The sequence below is a fragment of the Osmerus mordax genome, chromosome 8 (assembly GCF_038355195.1).
Source record: "Osmerus mordax isolate fOsmMor3 chromosome 8, fOsmMor3.pri, whole genome shotgun sequence".
In the NCBI taxonomy this organism is placed as follows: domain Eukaryota; kingdom Metazoa; phylum Chordata; class Actinopteri; order Osmeriformes; family Osmeridae; genus Osmerus; species Osmerus mordax.
In genome coordinates, this window is record NC_090057.1 from 1855986 (window position 1) to 1870128 (window position 14143).

Sequence of the window (14143 nt, forward strand, 5' to 3'; positions counted from 1 at the left end):
TCGGCACATTCCAGCGTATGTCTCTGTCACGAATCGTGTCATCCAACATACATCATCCGTTAGCCGAGGTGTCCTCAGCTGGCTAGCAGCCTCTCTGTCTAACCTATTGGCTCCTTTGGCAAGGTTGTATTGATATTACTTTCTCTAAATTACTTGTTTGCTTATTGTTCTTTCTGAAGGCATGTGCTACGCTGTTCAGCTGGTTGTTAGAGGAAGCCCCAGGCAGTGTACAGTTATAGAATAGAAAGGGAGTCCAATCGGAACCTATAGACTCAACGTTGCTACTGGTGAACTGAAATAGCTTCCAATTATAGCATTTAGTTCGTTCTAGATTTATTAACTAGTCTAGCGACTTTGTGCTACTTTGGCCATCTCCGTTTTCGTTGTTGAGCAACAGTAAAATAGTAGCAGCTATACGGACCATAGTCAGTACGGCCTGTTAGCTAACTCTGTTTTATAGGTGCCCAAGTATGAAAGATCAATCTTGGTTTTTGAGTACATGGAAAGTAAGAATCAAAAAATAGTTTTAAGGAGGGTGCCACCACAAAATATAACATCTGATGGATGACAGTCTCCTATGAGAGTGAATGACATGCACTGCTTCTCAAAGCATTATCATCATCACGTGCCAGGAAGGCTTGACTAATAATGTTTGCAGCCTTAGCTCTCAACACGCACATTAAATTGATGTGTAATGTGCCAAATATAAATGTTATGGATAACATCAACCTACAATCATTAAGGCCAAGTGGCATCATTAGAGTAGTTAAGATGTGAGGCGTCCCAATATTAAACTGCACTGCATATACTCCATGAGCCACATATTATACAAAGTGCAGAATATTATTAACATTAAACACTAAACTGTATCCAGAATTTTTTTCTCCCCATACTGTGTATTAGGAAACATTAAAAGACCAAGGAAATTTTGATGAAAATGTACACTCATAAAAGCAATTCCAGCCCACACCAGCATACAAAAGTAATAAAAAAAGAGTTTATGAGCAGTAGATGATGGGGGGGGGGGGGGGGACTCTAGCTGTATTTCCACTGATGCAAGGCCATTTTATAGCCTGCTTACCTGCTTGACTAGTGGCGATGCTGACGGCAGCGAAGAGACGCTGCGTACGGCTGAGGTCCGAGACGCCGTTGACCGCCTCCACCTCAAAGGTGTAGTTGGCATGTGCCAGGAGGTCCATCACCGTCACATAGGTGTCCACTAATCCTGCCTGCTGGGGAGAGTACCCCACGTGGCCTCCGCACGGGACACACTCCTCCGGCTCCCAGCTGCACCGCCGGCACATAGTCCTGTAGGTGACGTCGTTACGGCCCCCGGTGTCGGCTGGTGGACTCCACTCCAGGCTGACGGTGGTCTGGTTGATGTTGTAGACCAGGTTCTGTGGCGCCGAGGGAGGTCCTGTCAGGGTGGACAAGGAGGAAGCCAGAGTTAAATAACAGAGTGCCAAGGAAAGTGACAACCCACCGTGTTGCACTGACTGGATCTGCGCTTTCACCGTTCTTTGGAAATGCCATGGGACGTGCCAACTCTATACCCCTCCGAGCCAAACACAGACACTCAATTATAATAGAAGTCAGATCCTGAAAAAGTAGTTCAGGTGTGCTGTGAAGGAGTCGAACCCAGGCGATGCCAAGGTCGTTATGGTCGAGTCTGCGCGGCGCAGCAATTTATGGGATCTATTAATACTGCTTCAGACATTTAAATACTTTGGGCCCGCGTTTGGAAGACATGTTGGTTTGTTAGCAATTTATTCTGTTGTAAGTCTCCTCATTCTGAAACGGATAGAGAAAAAGTGATTTTAGACTGTCTGACAGATATATAAGGTACTTGCTCTCTTTCTGTCTTCCGAAAAAACTATTATACTCTAGTGTGACTGGGTTTTTTTTCAATGAACCGAGGAGGCTGTACAAATAAAGTTGATGTTTTTGGAAGAAAAAAAAAGGTTGACGAAAGTGTCTCCTCACAGAATTTACTGGCGCGATTAAAATCAAAGTTATTGTTTCACAATAGCTGCCATGTGCAATACCACAGAAGCTAAAACCAGCACACACCCTATGAAGTCCCAAACCTCCACACGGAACACAAACAGCTCACTGTGAATAGCTGCAGAGTGGAACTCATCGCGTAAAATAATGATTCATTGCATAAAATAATGATTCATAAAATCGCTACGTCTATCATTCAATCGCTAGGCTCAGTTTTTCACGACCCAGATGTGTATATACTGAATGTGAAAGAAACCGAGTGCTTGTTTTATTTCCTCCTAATGCAGAATAGATGATGGTCTCTTTATGTTGGTTTAGGAGCGCAGTTAAAACACATTTCATTCTTTCACAGAATAAAACTAAGCCGTTTCATTTCCATTTCAATGCTACGTCTAGTAAACCCTGGAAAGGGACTCATCGGCCCCATTTAATTTGACACATTTGCTTACAAATAGGTAATAAATATGCATGGACCAAAAACTACAATCACAGCATTCTGACTCATTAATACAGCACTTAGTTGCTTCCCTCGTTGCTCCCGTTAGGAAGAGCGGGTCAGGGGGAGGCATCCATATTCATGGTTGTCGAGGGAGATGCCGCAGAGACGTTGAGCTCTGTGAAGATGAAAGAGCCACCTGTGGTAGGTGAAGAGGAGGGATGCGACTCAGCCATGTCACTGACACTCAACCCTCTCTCTTAATCCTCTCCTGGGACAAAGACACACACACACACACACACACACACTCCTCTTCAAGGGGTGCTTTGCCTGCTTCTCCATGGCCACGGTTACCAATGATAATATCTCATATTGCTCTCCCACTCTCATTTGGGTCTCAGGTGTCAGAGATCAAGGCAGTGATTTCTCGGATATGAGCAGCAGGAGAAAATGACATTAGAATGAAACCTGGATAGATGTGGCCTGCGTCATTGTCCTGTTTTTTCTTTATTTTGGAGATTAGCTACAGTACACTGTGGCCTTCCTCTCCTGGTCATACCGCAATACACTTTATTTGCTGTTCCACTGCCTGTCTTTCTGCATGAGGAAGAGTCTCTATTTCTGTGCTGGTGGATCCACAGTTCTAATCCCCCTCACACACACACACACACACCTGCAGCTCACAGACGCGACACAACCTCAGCCTACATCGTCTGTCTGCTGTACCTCGTAGCTCCAGGGCTTGTCGCTCTCTCTTTCTGTCTCTCACTCTCCCTCTCTCGTTCTGTCTTATCTCTTCGTGTTTTCCCCTCTCACCCCTCTTCCCAGTGAAGTTTCATTTCACGGATTAGCCTTCCATAGCCCTCACAGTCTGAAACGTCTCAATCACATACTTGCTTCTCTCCAACACTGCTGTGTGTGTGTGTCCTTTCACCTCCTTCGCATGCTGTAATACAGCTCACTTTACCAGACACTGAGTGAACCTGTGATTTCCGTGCTGTATGACTGTCCCTGACAGCACATTCTCACTCCTCATCGCCACCACATCACCCATACAGGCCAAAAGATCGCTTCTGAATCAAACAGATTTACCAATTACTTCATATTAAAAGAGCCACGTCTAACTCTTTAGTTTGAGGGCTAGACTTCTATTTAGGTCATCCTGCTGAGCCTGTCTCTAAGACCTAAGTAAATCCGCTCTTAGGAGAGAAGAATCCAGCGCTTATCTGCTCTGAGAGGTGCTCTAGGCTGTTCTAGCCTTACACGGCCTATTAGAAGTCTGCTCACTAATTGGAGGACTGGGAGGAAAGGGCTGGCTGGGGTGACTGGTATTCAAATCACCCATGAGGTAATCCCTAATCTACAAACGTGTGGTATGACCCTTAACCCCACCCTTACATTCTGGATGCCGCAAAAACCTGTAGGAGTCAAGCCATGCGGAAGGAGATGGGGGGAGTAGAGGGGTGGCAGGGTTGGGGCAGCCAGGGGTGGGGGGAGTAGAGGGGTGGCAGGGTTGGGGCAGCCAGGGGTGGGGGGAGTAGAGGGGTGGCAGGGTTGGGGCAGCCAGGGGTGGGGGGAGTAGAGGGGTGGCAGGGTTGGGGCAGCCAGGGGAGGGGGTTGTGATAGGAGAAGGGCCCCCTGCGTTCCTCTGCACCCTGGCCGTCCCCTAGCAACTACAGGCAGGATGGACACTTCGAGGGATGTCAACTTGTTGAGGTGGCAGATTTTAGCAGACCAGTGTGGGGCGGGGGAGGGGAGCGGGGGGCTAGGAGAGGGGGTGCTCACAACTGCCCTTTTCAGACCCTGCTAGCGCCAGCACTGCTCACAGCTGTCGCATGATTGATGCCCACTCCCGGACCTGTCAACGTCTCTCGTCTTCTCTTCGCTTCTGGAAAAATGCTCCCAGCCCTCCACACATACCTCATTATCTCATGGGTTTGCATAAGAAAGGAGAGAGCAAATATTGTATACAACATTAAAAAACCTATCTTCCCCCCTCCTCGACATGCCATTTGTGCAACAATGCATCTGCTAACATCTCCCTTGGTTTTCAATCAGCACTAGCATGCTACGTACCTCTGTACTAATGTCCACATTACAACTTTATCTCTTTTCTCTCCCCAATCGGAGGCTGAGAGGCATAATCCCTGCTACAGCAGAGATCTGTCTCACTGTTTGTCTAAGGACTAAGATATGGGAGCTTTACAAACTCCATTTAAAAATCTGCCAATCAAACTATTTGCTCAAACAGCATAAATTCACTTTCAATTGCTATACAGTTCCAGTCCAATTCAACCCCCCACTAAGAAAAATCGAATTACCATTGGTCACAACAACTTAGTCCAATATGAGGTGATTTGTAGATTGTTGATGACAGTCTGATATCAGTAATCGTGAGCAGGAAACAAATGCAACAAAATACCAGTGGAACTGCAACCACACTGATTATGTAACGTAACTCGTAGCCACGGGGGGGGCCTAGGCTATGTCTGATTGCTTAAAAAAAAATATATTGTTGATTGATTTTGTCATTTCTTTTGTGGCCCCTTCATTTTAAGATGGGACCCCCAAAAATGTAAGTTCTGGTTATGCTACTGACAGAAAGTAACAAAAAGTATATGTTTGGTTCTCCTTCTACAGGAGAACTCCTGCAGTTTGCCCTTGGTCAATGTAACAAGCAATTGCAGAGCAATAAAGAGAGTGTTTTCATCTCCAGACAGTAAAACTACCTCCGGGCTGAAAAGGACAGACTTATGGATTCGTCTTTCATGAAATGATCTGAGTGGTTTTACAGTGATGGTGGGAATGTTACTTTCCCTCCGGTTGCTGACTTTGAGTGGCGAGTGCTCAGAGAGACAATGTGTTCTGTCCTTGTTTGACTCGTAAATGGAGATTAGACAGAGACATTTAGGCACAAGTTCAACCAAGAGACCGTAAGACGTTTTAAGCGAACGATAAGCTAATTTACTCCTGATAAATCAGCCTGTCAGACAGTAACCGTTTCTCCAGATCCCTTATTAGCAGAGTCCTTGCTTGCACCAGCCTCCAAAGCTGTTACTTTAGCTTAAGTCTAATTTCTTTGTCCTAGTGTCCTCTCTCTCTACCTCCCCCCCCCCCTCTCACTGTCTTTATACCCCACTCTCTCTTTCTCGCTCTCTCTCTGTCTCTCTTTCCCTCTCTGGAAGCTGCTGTAGCTAAAGTGGGGGCTGTGCTAAAAACAGCCGGTGGCACTCCCGAATGAACCTGTTTGGAAACAGATTTAAGAGCAAATGAGCCCCGCCTTCTAAAATGAATCCCCTGGCCAGTGTAAACAAGTCATCAATGCATGTCACATAATTGCAACATTGGCCAGGACACATGAAGACAGAGGGTGCTGCCTGGTTTGTCGCTGACTGTAATTGCAATCTTTGAGACAGGAAATGGCAAATTGCTCCTCTGATCATTAGCTACCAGCGAATCTGTAGAGAAACGTACACACAGACATGCAGGCGCACACACACACACACACACACACACACACACACACAGACACGCAGGCACACACAAACATAATTATAAAGACTTATTGTGAAGCTGGGCAGCAGCATGGCTCTGGAACGGAAGAGGAACAGATCTCCAGGACGAGAGTGTGTGTGTGTGAGAGTGTGTGTGTGAGTGAGTGAGAGTGTGTGTGTGTGTGTGTGGCGGAGCGGAGCGGGGTACAGGTTACAGAACGCCACGGTACTTACGGGTACAGGCTACAGACGGCGGGTCGATGGGAGCCCGGTAGTAACCGTCCTCACAGTCGCAGCGCCCGGAGCCCTCCCGGTCGTTAAAGCTGTGTGCAGGGCAGCGGGAGCACTGCAGGTCCTGGGATGACGACTTGTAGAACCCGCGGCCACAGGCTAGGGTTAGAGATGGAGGGAGAGAGGAGAGAAAGAGAAGGAGAGAGAGAGGTTTTGGTTCACACTTGAATTCTCATTATAAAAGAGGGCATGATAAAACAGACCATTACACTTGTGTTCCTGCGTGAGGACGGTGTGGAACAGCCCACCCCTCAGGCTTCTTCACCAGGCTTCACTGAGACGCTTAAAACACATCACTAATGTCGTGCCAAAGCATTCACAGAGGTAAAAAACCTGAGGCTAATTAACTAGGGAGTAGAAGCTGGGCTGTATTGAAATCTGTTGGGTCCCACGATCGCTAGATGAGTGATTTTATTTTTTTATAAAAAGTGTCTTCAGGGAAATGTCCTAAAAAAGGCGCACTGTGCCAAGTGTTAAGATAACAAAAAGATTACAGACAAGGTAATAGAAAACGAAATGAAAATGTTCACCTTCCATTTTGTAGAAACTAAAAGTAATATATTATATAAATGCATATCTTTGCACATATTCAAGGGGGAAAGAGGGTAAGCTTATGTTTTAAAATGAATCAATTGCAATTTGGTGTATTAAATATGTTCACATCAGGAACTACAATAATGTAGGATTACTTTATCAAACAAATCTTCATGTTAGAAAGTTAAGAAAATGCACAAGCTTCCGTCCAGCAATAATCAAGACAATGTTAATCTGAGAGAAATTCCACTGTAACAAATAGGCCAATTCATAGGAGGGGCTTTGTGAATCACATGCATTATCCAAATTCACTTTTCAGCATTAGTGAATAGGGAAATGTCTATTTTGGGTTAGGCTTTTTTTCATCGCAACACTTCCAAGTCAGATAATCCACAGGGCCCTGGTGTTTGTGGAAATCCAAGCTTAGTTGATAGAAAAACTGCAATCTAGGCCACATGATTCCTTATCCAATCTGCATGGAATCTATACTTCTGTGAAAAGCTCTGCATAAAAGCTATCAAATTATAAATAAAAAAAATGAATTTTCACGAGACATTGCAGAAATGGGCAAAGGGAAATGGGCAAGGATTTTCATACGAAAGTCCCTCTACCTGATGTGAGTAACACAATATTTTTAAGGGGTTAAAAATATTTGGCTATACTTCTGTGACAGGTCTCGAAACTGAGAAAAAAGGTTTCCTCATTTTAACACCTTCCTCGGTGAGATGAGGATGTTGTGGGGAGAGAGTATCCACATTTCAGCAACATGAAAGCCTTGTCACTCTCTATTTATCTCACTGCTCCAGTCTGGTGAAACAAGATCTTTTTTACTGAGAATGAAAATAAATGATTTTATCTCTAATATTTCTTTACCTTTCGAGCTAGTAATTGAAAACAGGATTTTACACTAGTGAGAGGTACTCTGTTATGGCTAGGGGTCGTGTTATGTTGCCTTGCAAAACAAAACAACATGCTCTTGGCAAACTCACTAATCATATCTAGGCCATTCTAATTGCATTGATCCCTTCGTAACATTAGACTTTCGGTTGACTGTACGCACACTGTAACCCAAGTACATCTCTATTCTCTGATATCATTATGTAAATAATTCCATAGATGGCAAAAGTACACACATCCTTCACTCAAGTATAATTACAGATACTCATGTTTAAAAAGAAAAGTAAAAGTTGTAGTTCTGAATACAATTTTTCACTCAAGTTAAAGTAAATAAGTGTGGGCTCTGATATATACTTAAGTAAAAAGTAGCCATTACTAGTACCATTATTCCCTCACATCATATTAATACATTAATACTATAAAAAATATTGTTTCAGCCTTTAGAAACTTTTTGTTCACACACAGTGAAAGGAGAGAACTGAGGAGCCTAAAACAGAGTAGATTAAAGCAGAGCAGAGCACAATGGAGTACAGTAGAGTACAGTATAATCCTCATCAAGTACTCATCAATGATTCCAATTGTTTAAAATTTGTTTGTTTTTTTACTTTTCTCAACCTGTAGAAACTTTTTTTCTAAACCTTTTTCGAAAATATTTTTTTAACCTGTAGAAAATGTTTTTAAAAACTTATTTTGGAAAATAATTTCAGAGCTTCCTAAACTTACTTTGAAACTCCTCTCCCCCCCCCCCAACCTTTTGAAACAGGAAATGAAAAAAGTCAAGCAATGACAATAAATAATATTGATCATGCCATCAAACACAGATTACAATTTTAATTAACGAGCCTGGCTTTAAAATGTAACAAGTAAAAAGTACAGATATTTGTGTTAAAAATGTAAGGAGTGAAAGTAAAAATTGTCAGAAAAATTTATAGTGAAGTAAAGTACTGATATAGGAAAAATCGACTTAAGTACAGTAACAAAGTATTTGTACTAGTACTTGACCCTCTGCTGCAAGTTAAAGATTGGCCAGGCAGGCCGTCTGATAGGTTTGTTCGTCCCACCATGCATGGCTGTTTGAACATTCTGATAAGCCAACATGTCTGTTTGCCTTTGGGTTTGGAGAAGCGCATCTGCTGGGTGGCCAGCATGTGGAATGGAGAACCCCAGCTGGGCCCAGGGATCGCTCCCACTGCGCCCGCCTCTCTGCCAGCTCACAGGATCACCAGAACCACAGCGCTAGCAGCCCCGGCTTAGCCCCAGCACAGGCACTGAAAACGGGAGGGCTTTCAAATGGCCAAAGCTACTCGTCATAGCATCAATGCAAACATTGTTTGTCTCCGCCGCAGTTGACTTTTTGTTTGTTCGTTTTTTGCGACTGCCCTGTGTTTATCAATGTGTCTGACCAACTTTGGCATCCGGAATCGTTTACAGAACCAACAAGGCGGCAAATTAGGCCCCGGAATCGAACAGCTGTATGAAATGGCTAGCTAACCATTTCTGAATCTCCACCCTCCTCCCCCGTCTCCGCCACTCGCTCTGCACTGACTGACGTGCACAAACACAGACATCCAAGAACCGCATTCCTGTCCGAACAGCACAGACGCTGCCGGTCATTTCCCGTTGCACAACAAACTGAAAACACAGTCATACTATACACTGTTACTCATTATGACGCAAAGCTGCGTGATAGTGAACGATGTGTTTTTTTATTTTCTCCCTGAAGCAACACCTTGCTCATGAGAAAAATTCTGATGTACAATTATACTGGGTTGAATCCCAGCTTGATGTGAGAGCCAACAAGCCGAGCCTCTTGCCGAGTACTTGACTGACAGTGTTCAACTGACACCATAACTCTGCATGCATCTTTCTGTCCACAGGCTGCCCTGCAATGTCGAGTGACTAACTTCAAATTAAACTCTAAAGAGGGAGTACCAGTAAAAGCCTGTTTTTGTGATAGCAGCAACCAGATAAAGGAAGCGTAATGGACTGTGGTTGTTGAAACTGGCGTGGTAAAACAGAATGGCAGACAACAGCAGCCTCATTTACCCAACTGCGAAACGACCGTGTCCTTAGGGAGCACGGCTGAGGCTAGGCAGAGAAGCACACACAAGGCTGGCATTCCACAGGGCTCCTTAGAAGGCAACAGAGCCAGTATCTGTAATTTCCCTTCCAGTGGTCAAGCGCTCTCATTTAGCCATGGGGGAAAAAAACAGGCAGCAGTCAGCATTTATATATTGTGTCGATGCAAGAGAAGGAAAGCCCTGAGGACCTTAGAGGACCAGTAGAGGACTTTTAGCCAGACGTCCCTGACAAACAAATGGTTCAATCCACGTTGGGATCCTCACTGGATGAAACAAAGAGGCATGTGTTATCTTGGGTAGACATGCATGAAAAACTAAAAAAAAATCAATTCTCCCTATTTTTTCCCCAAACATATTGGTTTATTTATTTTTCCTCATAGCCCAGCTTCTTAACATTCTTGAATTGCATCCAACTGCTTTCGCTGTTTGGCAATTGAATGAAAATCTAGATGAGGGACAGCGAGAGGGGAGGAAAAAAGGTAAAGGATGGATGAGGTCCTCAACCCGGGGTGACATTTTGTGACAGCCTGACATATCACTTCCTGTGGCCATTCCATGATAATTATTTCCAGTGTCCTGGTGTGACGCCATGGCACTTTCCCCTCAGTTTATCTTCCTTCTTGATTGACAGATCACATTTCATAGAGAGCCTTGGAGCTAGCGTTACCTGGCCTTAGCTGCTGGTGTTGTTAGCGAGCTAGCACGACAACCCTTTACAAGTTCTTTACGTAGCCTCTGAAACTGGAAAACAAGTCTTGTCCTTGTTAACCCTCACATCTAATCAGGCTGGTTATCCTTATCAACTATTGATGACAGAGAGCGCTGCAGGGTTGGAGCAGGCAAGGGGTAATATTGAGTTTCTCCAACATCTGTCTCTGCGTACTACGGTCTGTGCTCAAAGAGATGGAGGAGTCGGGGGCTTGGACCGTAGTGGGAGAGAGAGGAGGCCAGCGCTGTGTTTAAGTTCTCTAACCCAGAATGAGATGGACTAGTGAGGGCCAGGCTGTCTCTATAGGCCCACCGTGATGTGCCCTGTCAGGGCAGATCCTCCCCCTGACCGCCCCCCACCCCCTCCAGCCTGATTATGTGTTAAATCCGCCTGTGTGTGGGGATGGATGTGGAAAGAATGTGGCTGGTCTGAGACCCAGGGAGCACGCGGGGAGATAGCACCCCATTAGAGTGATAAAGGAGGCATAGGAGGAGGCCAGGCGACAGACCCAACACACAAGCCTCGCCACTGATGAATGCCAGGTGGAGCAGGTCAAACGCGATAAAGGAAACTGTTTATTTTCTTATTTCAAAACGCCACTGCTTTCCTTAAACAGTCGCCGTCGCCCAGGCTGCCACTGCACCAACGATAGGGAAATGTTTCTGTAAATATCAAGTATAAACACAGACCTGCAAAGATTGGAAGCTTGCAGTGAGTGGTTTTCATTAGAACATTTCCTGTCAGTGTTTTTTCCCTCTTTCGTTGTCTTGTTCTGACCTCAAATGCTTACTTGTCTGGTTATAAACCATAAATAAATCCACCTCTTATTCACCCTGAAACTTACTGTTTAATAAATTCCATTACACTGCTATTCAATGTTAATTTCTTCATAAACATTCTATGCAAGATATTTAGAAACGCCCTTGCCCTCTCAGTGTTCATAGAGCCGTGAAATCCTATTTAAAATTTCAGCATTTGGTCCATATTTGGGTTTTCTACTCTGGGCATTCAATAATAACAATATGTTACGACTGGAGAAAAACGTCAATGGTTCTCATGAAGCGCATTAGTTAGTATTGCCTAAAGGGTGCATGTGTTTTTATGATTAGATGTGACTTGTGTTCTTGCTAAACAGTGGACCTAGAGTATATGGACATCTATCAAGCTGAGGTTTGTGACATTTTCTGTACACTGAACAATGACAGCATCTCTTATACACCCTAAAGCCCTGTGGTATTTCCTATACTAACTTTTCTCCAGTTGATATACACAGAGAGCAACAGGTGTTTTTGCCCCCCTCCCTGAAAAAAAGTAAGGTCGCTTACTACATTTTTTCAAATCTCCTTTTTCTACACGTAAAGACAGAGGGACTGAGCTCGACAGCTGGGTTTTTGCCCTCAGACATGTTAATCTTCCACCTTACAGAGAAGAGGCACCTACACAGCTCGTAGAAACAGTGGCAGAATACACAAAGGAGAGGATGGAACTGAGGCCCTGCTGGAAGCCTCTTCGCAGGGGGATGGAGATAGAGTTTCAACATTCAACCCTTCCAAACAAGCGGATTTTAAACACCTACACCTCTCGTGGGCTTCGGATGGAAGGGATCCTACAGAGAGGCCTACGGCAGGAGGGGGGGGGAGGGAGAGAGAGGTTAAAGTGTCTTAGCAACGACAGATTAAATGGTTAAAAACCCAGAGCTATCATATTGTCTGAAATAGTCCCGCAGCCCACAACACATAACGGAAGGGCTCTGTCTGGCTAGAGTTCCACTACCAACATACAGACAACTGTTCCATTCATCTGGGGTACCTGTGCTTAGGGGGAGATAAGTAGCTTTCCATGAGAAACAAAGAGAAGATTAGCATTCCCTTACACAGTGTTGGAGGGCAGAAAGCTTTGCCCTCTAAGCAACAAAAACCCCAAGGAAGTGTCTGGGCGGATGTACAGAGTAAAGATCAAAGCCAGCGCTTGATTAACTTACGTGAAAGTTTATTAAGTTATGCTTTAACCTGAAATAGTATCTGGGACTTGGCATTGCATGAAGCTAGGTCTGTTTGGGCTTTGATAGTAAATTAATTTACAGATCATTAAGACGTAAAGTAAAATATGTATTTCTCCAGTTATATAATTTAGTCAAACTGATTCAACTAACATTCCGCAAAAGCACAGGGCACAATATTATCCCTGCAATTATGGCTGAATACATAATTCTTTGACGATCCCATTTTTGTTGGCTCAAGTTAGTCATCCTTACTGCCAAGGAAATATCTTAACCCTCCCTCCTTGTTAGTCAAATGTCAAATCTGATGCCAAGAGATCAGTGTTCATCTGGAAAAGAACAGATTCAAGAAATACTACAGCAGGGGTCCCCAAGCTACGGCCCGTACACACATTTGGACCTGCCCTCTGAACAATGCCAGACATATTTAGAAATTTTAATTTTAAATAGGCCTATATGTTTTAATCATATCATATTTGTATTTGATAATGAAGGTTGGCTTTCAAACTAAAATTTCCCTTAGTTATTAGATGTAAAAATGTCCCTTAGTTATTAACTATAATTATTAACGTAAACAAAGTATTTGTTAGATTCACCCACCAACAGAATGGTACATTCAACATAACGTTCCAACGTGATCGAGCAGCGAGCCAGCAAGAAAATTCAAAGAGACAACAAAATGGCCAGACCGACCCCGCCCCACATTAAAGAAAAGACCTTGCAGAAAAAAGTTTGGGGACCCCTGTACTACAGTGTTTTTTGGGGGGGATACTTGGATATGTAAATTAATCTGCTAATCAACATATCCAGGAGTTTCTGAAACCCGCTCAAGCGTTTACAGATAATGAGGAGGAAGAGAAGCTAACATCAGTCATAACTAGTTCCAAAACTTTACTCAGGACATCTGTTACTGCGGCACTACACCCTGCGCGGCGCCTGCCGCTGACAGAACAGCAAATAAAGGAACAATAACCCCAACACCTGTTTCCTCCCTCAGCTATCTAACTGATTTACTGCAGGGATTCACAGATGGAAAATGAAGGGCATTTTCTGATTAAATCCCTGATATTACAGTTTTTATTACTCCCCTTCTGTCTCAGCAGAAACTGAACCCCATGTCCACAAGGAACTGTTAAGTCGCTTTCCTCAGAGGTCTTCACTTCTTCTAGTGGTGTGGAGCTGTTCAAATGAATCCTCGGTGACATGGAAAATGGCCTTGTCTAATCGTCTTTTGTTTAGTTCATTTAACTCAGATGGCGGAAGGGGAGAGAGCATGCAGGGGCCTGCTCCGAGGCCAGCGTAAACGGAGGATGTGGTCAGCTCTGAGGACTGAAAGACATCTGAGTGGAGGAGAAGAGACTGTGCTGTTCGGCAGATAAAAGCAGAAGGTCCAAAGGTCTTTCCAGACCCAACAGCCCCCTGCAGCCACAGCGAATCAGCACTGAAAATGTCCTCAGTCAGCAACTGAGCGTAATCTCCAGATTTTGCCAATGCCTAACCCCCATCACCCGCCCCCTTCAATCCCCATGCTCCCACTACAATGACAGATAGAGTGAACACGGAGACAATGTCAAACCAGCCGCTAGCGCGTCCCTTATGTGGTTCAACCCCCATGGCCTCCAGCGACATAAAAAGGCGTGCGCTTGCCTTCAGATTCCCGTGCCTGTTCACACAGATCTAGGCAGGGCCCCCCACACT

General features: G+C 44.4%; 1 protein-coding gene across 2 annotated transcripts in view; it reads right to left on the reverse strand.

The window, feature by feature from the left end:
* The window catches only part of epha7 (eph receptor A7), a 55275-nt gene that overhangs the window by 32687 nt on the left and 8445 nt on the right, over positions 1-14143 (reverse strand). For both annotated transcript variants that reach the window (XM_067240994.1, XM_067240992.1), the window contains exons 4-5: positions 6169-6324; positions 1082-1417 (exon numbers count right to left, since the gene is read on the reverse strand). In XM_067240994.1, coding sequence (XP_067097095.1) covers positions 1082-1417; positions 6169-6324 — 492 coding nt within the window. The remainder of the gene's footprint in view (positions 1-1081; positions 1418-6168; positions 6325-14143) is intronic.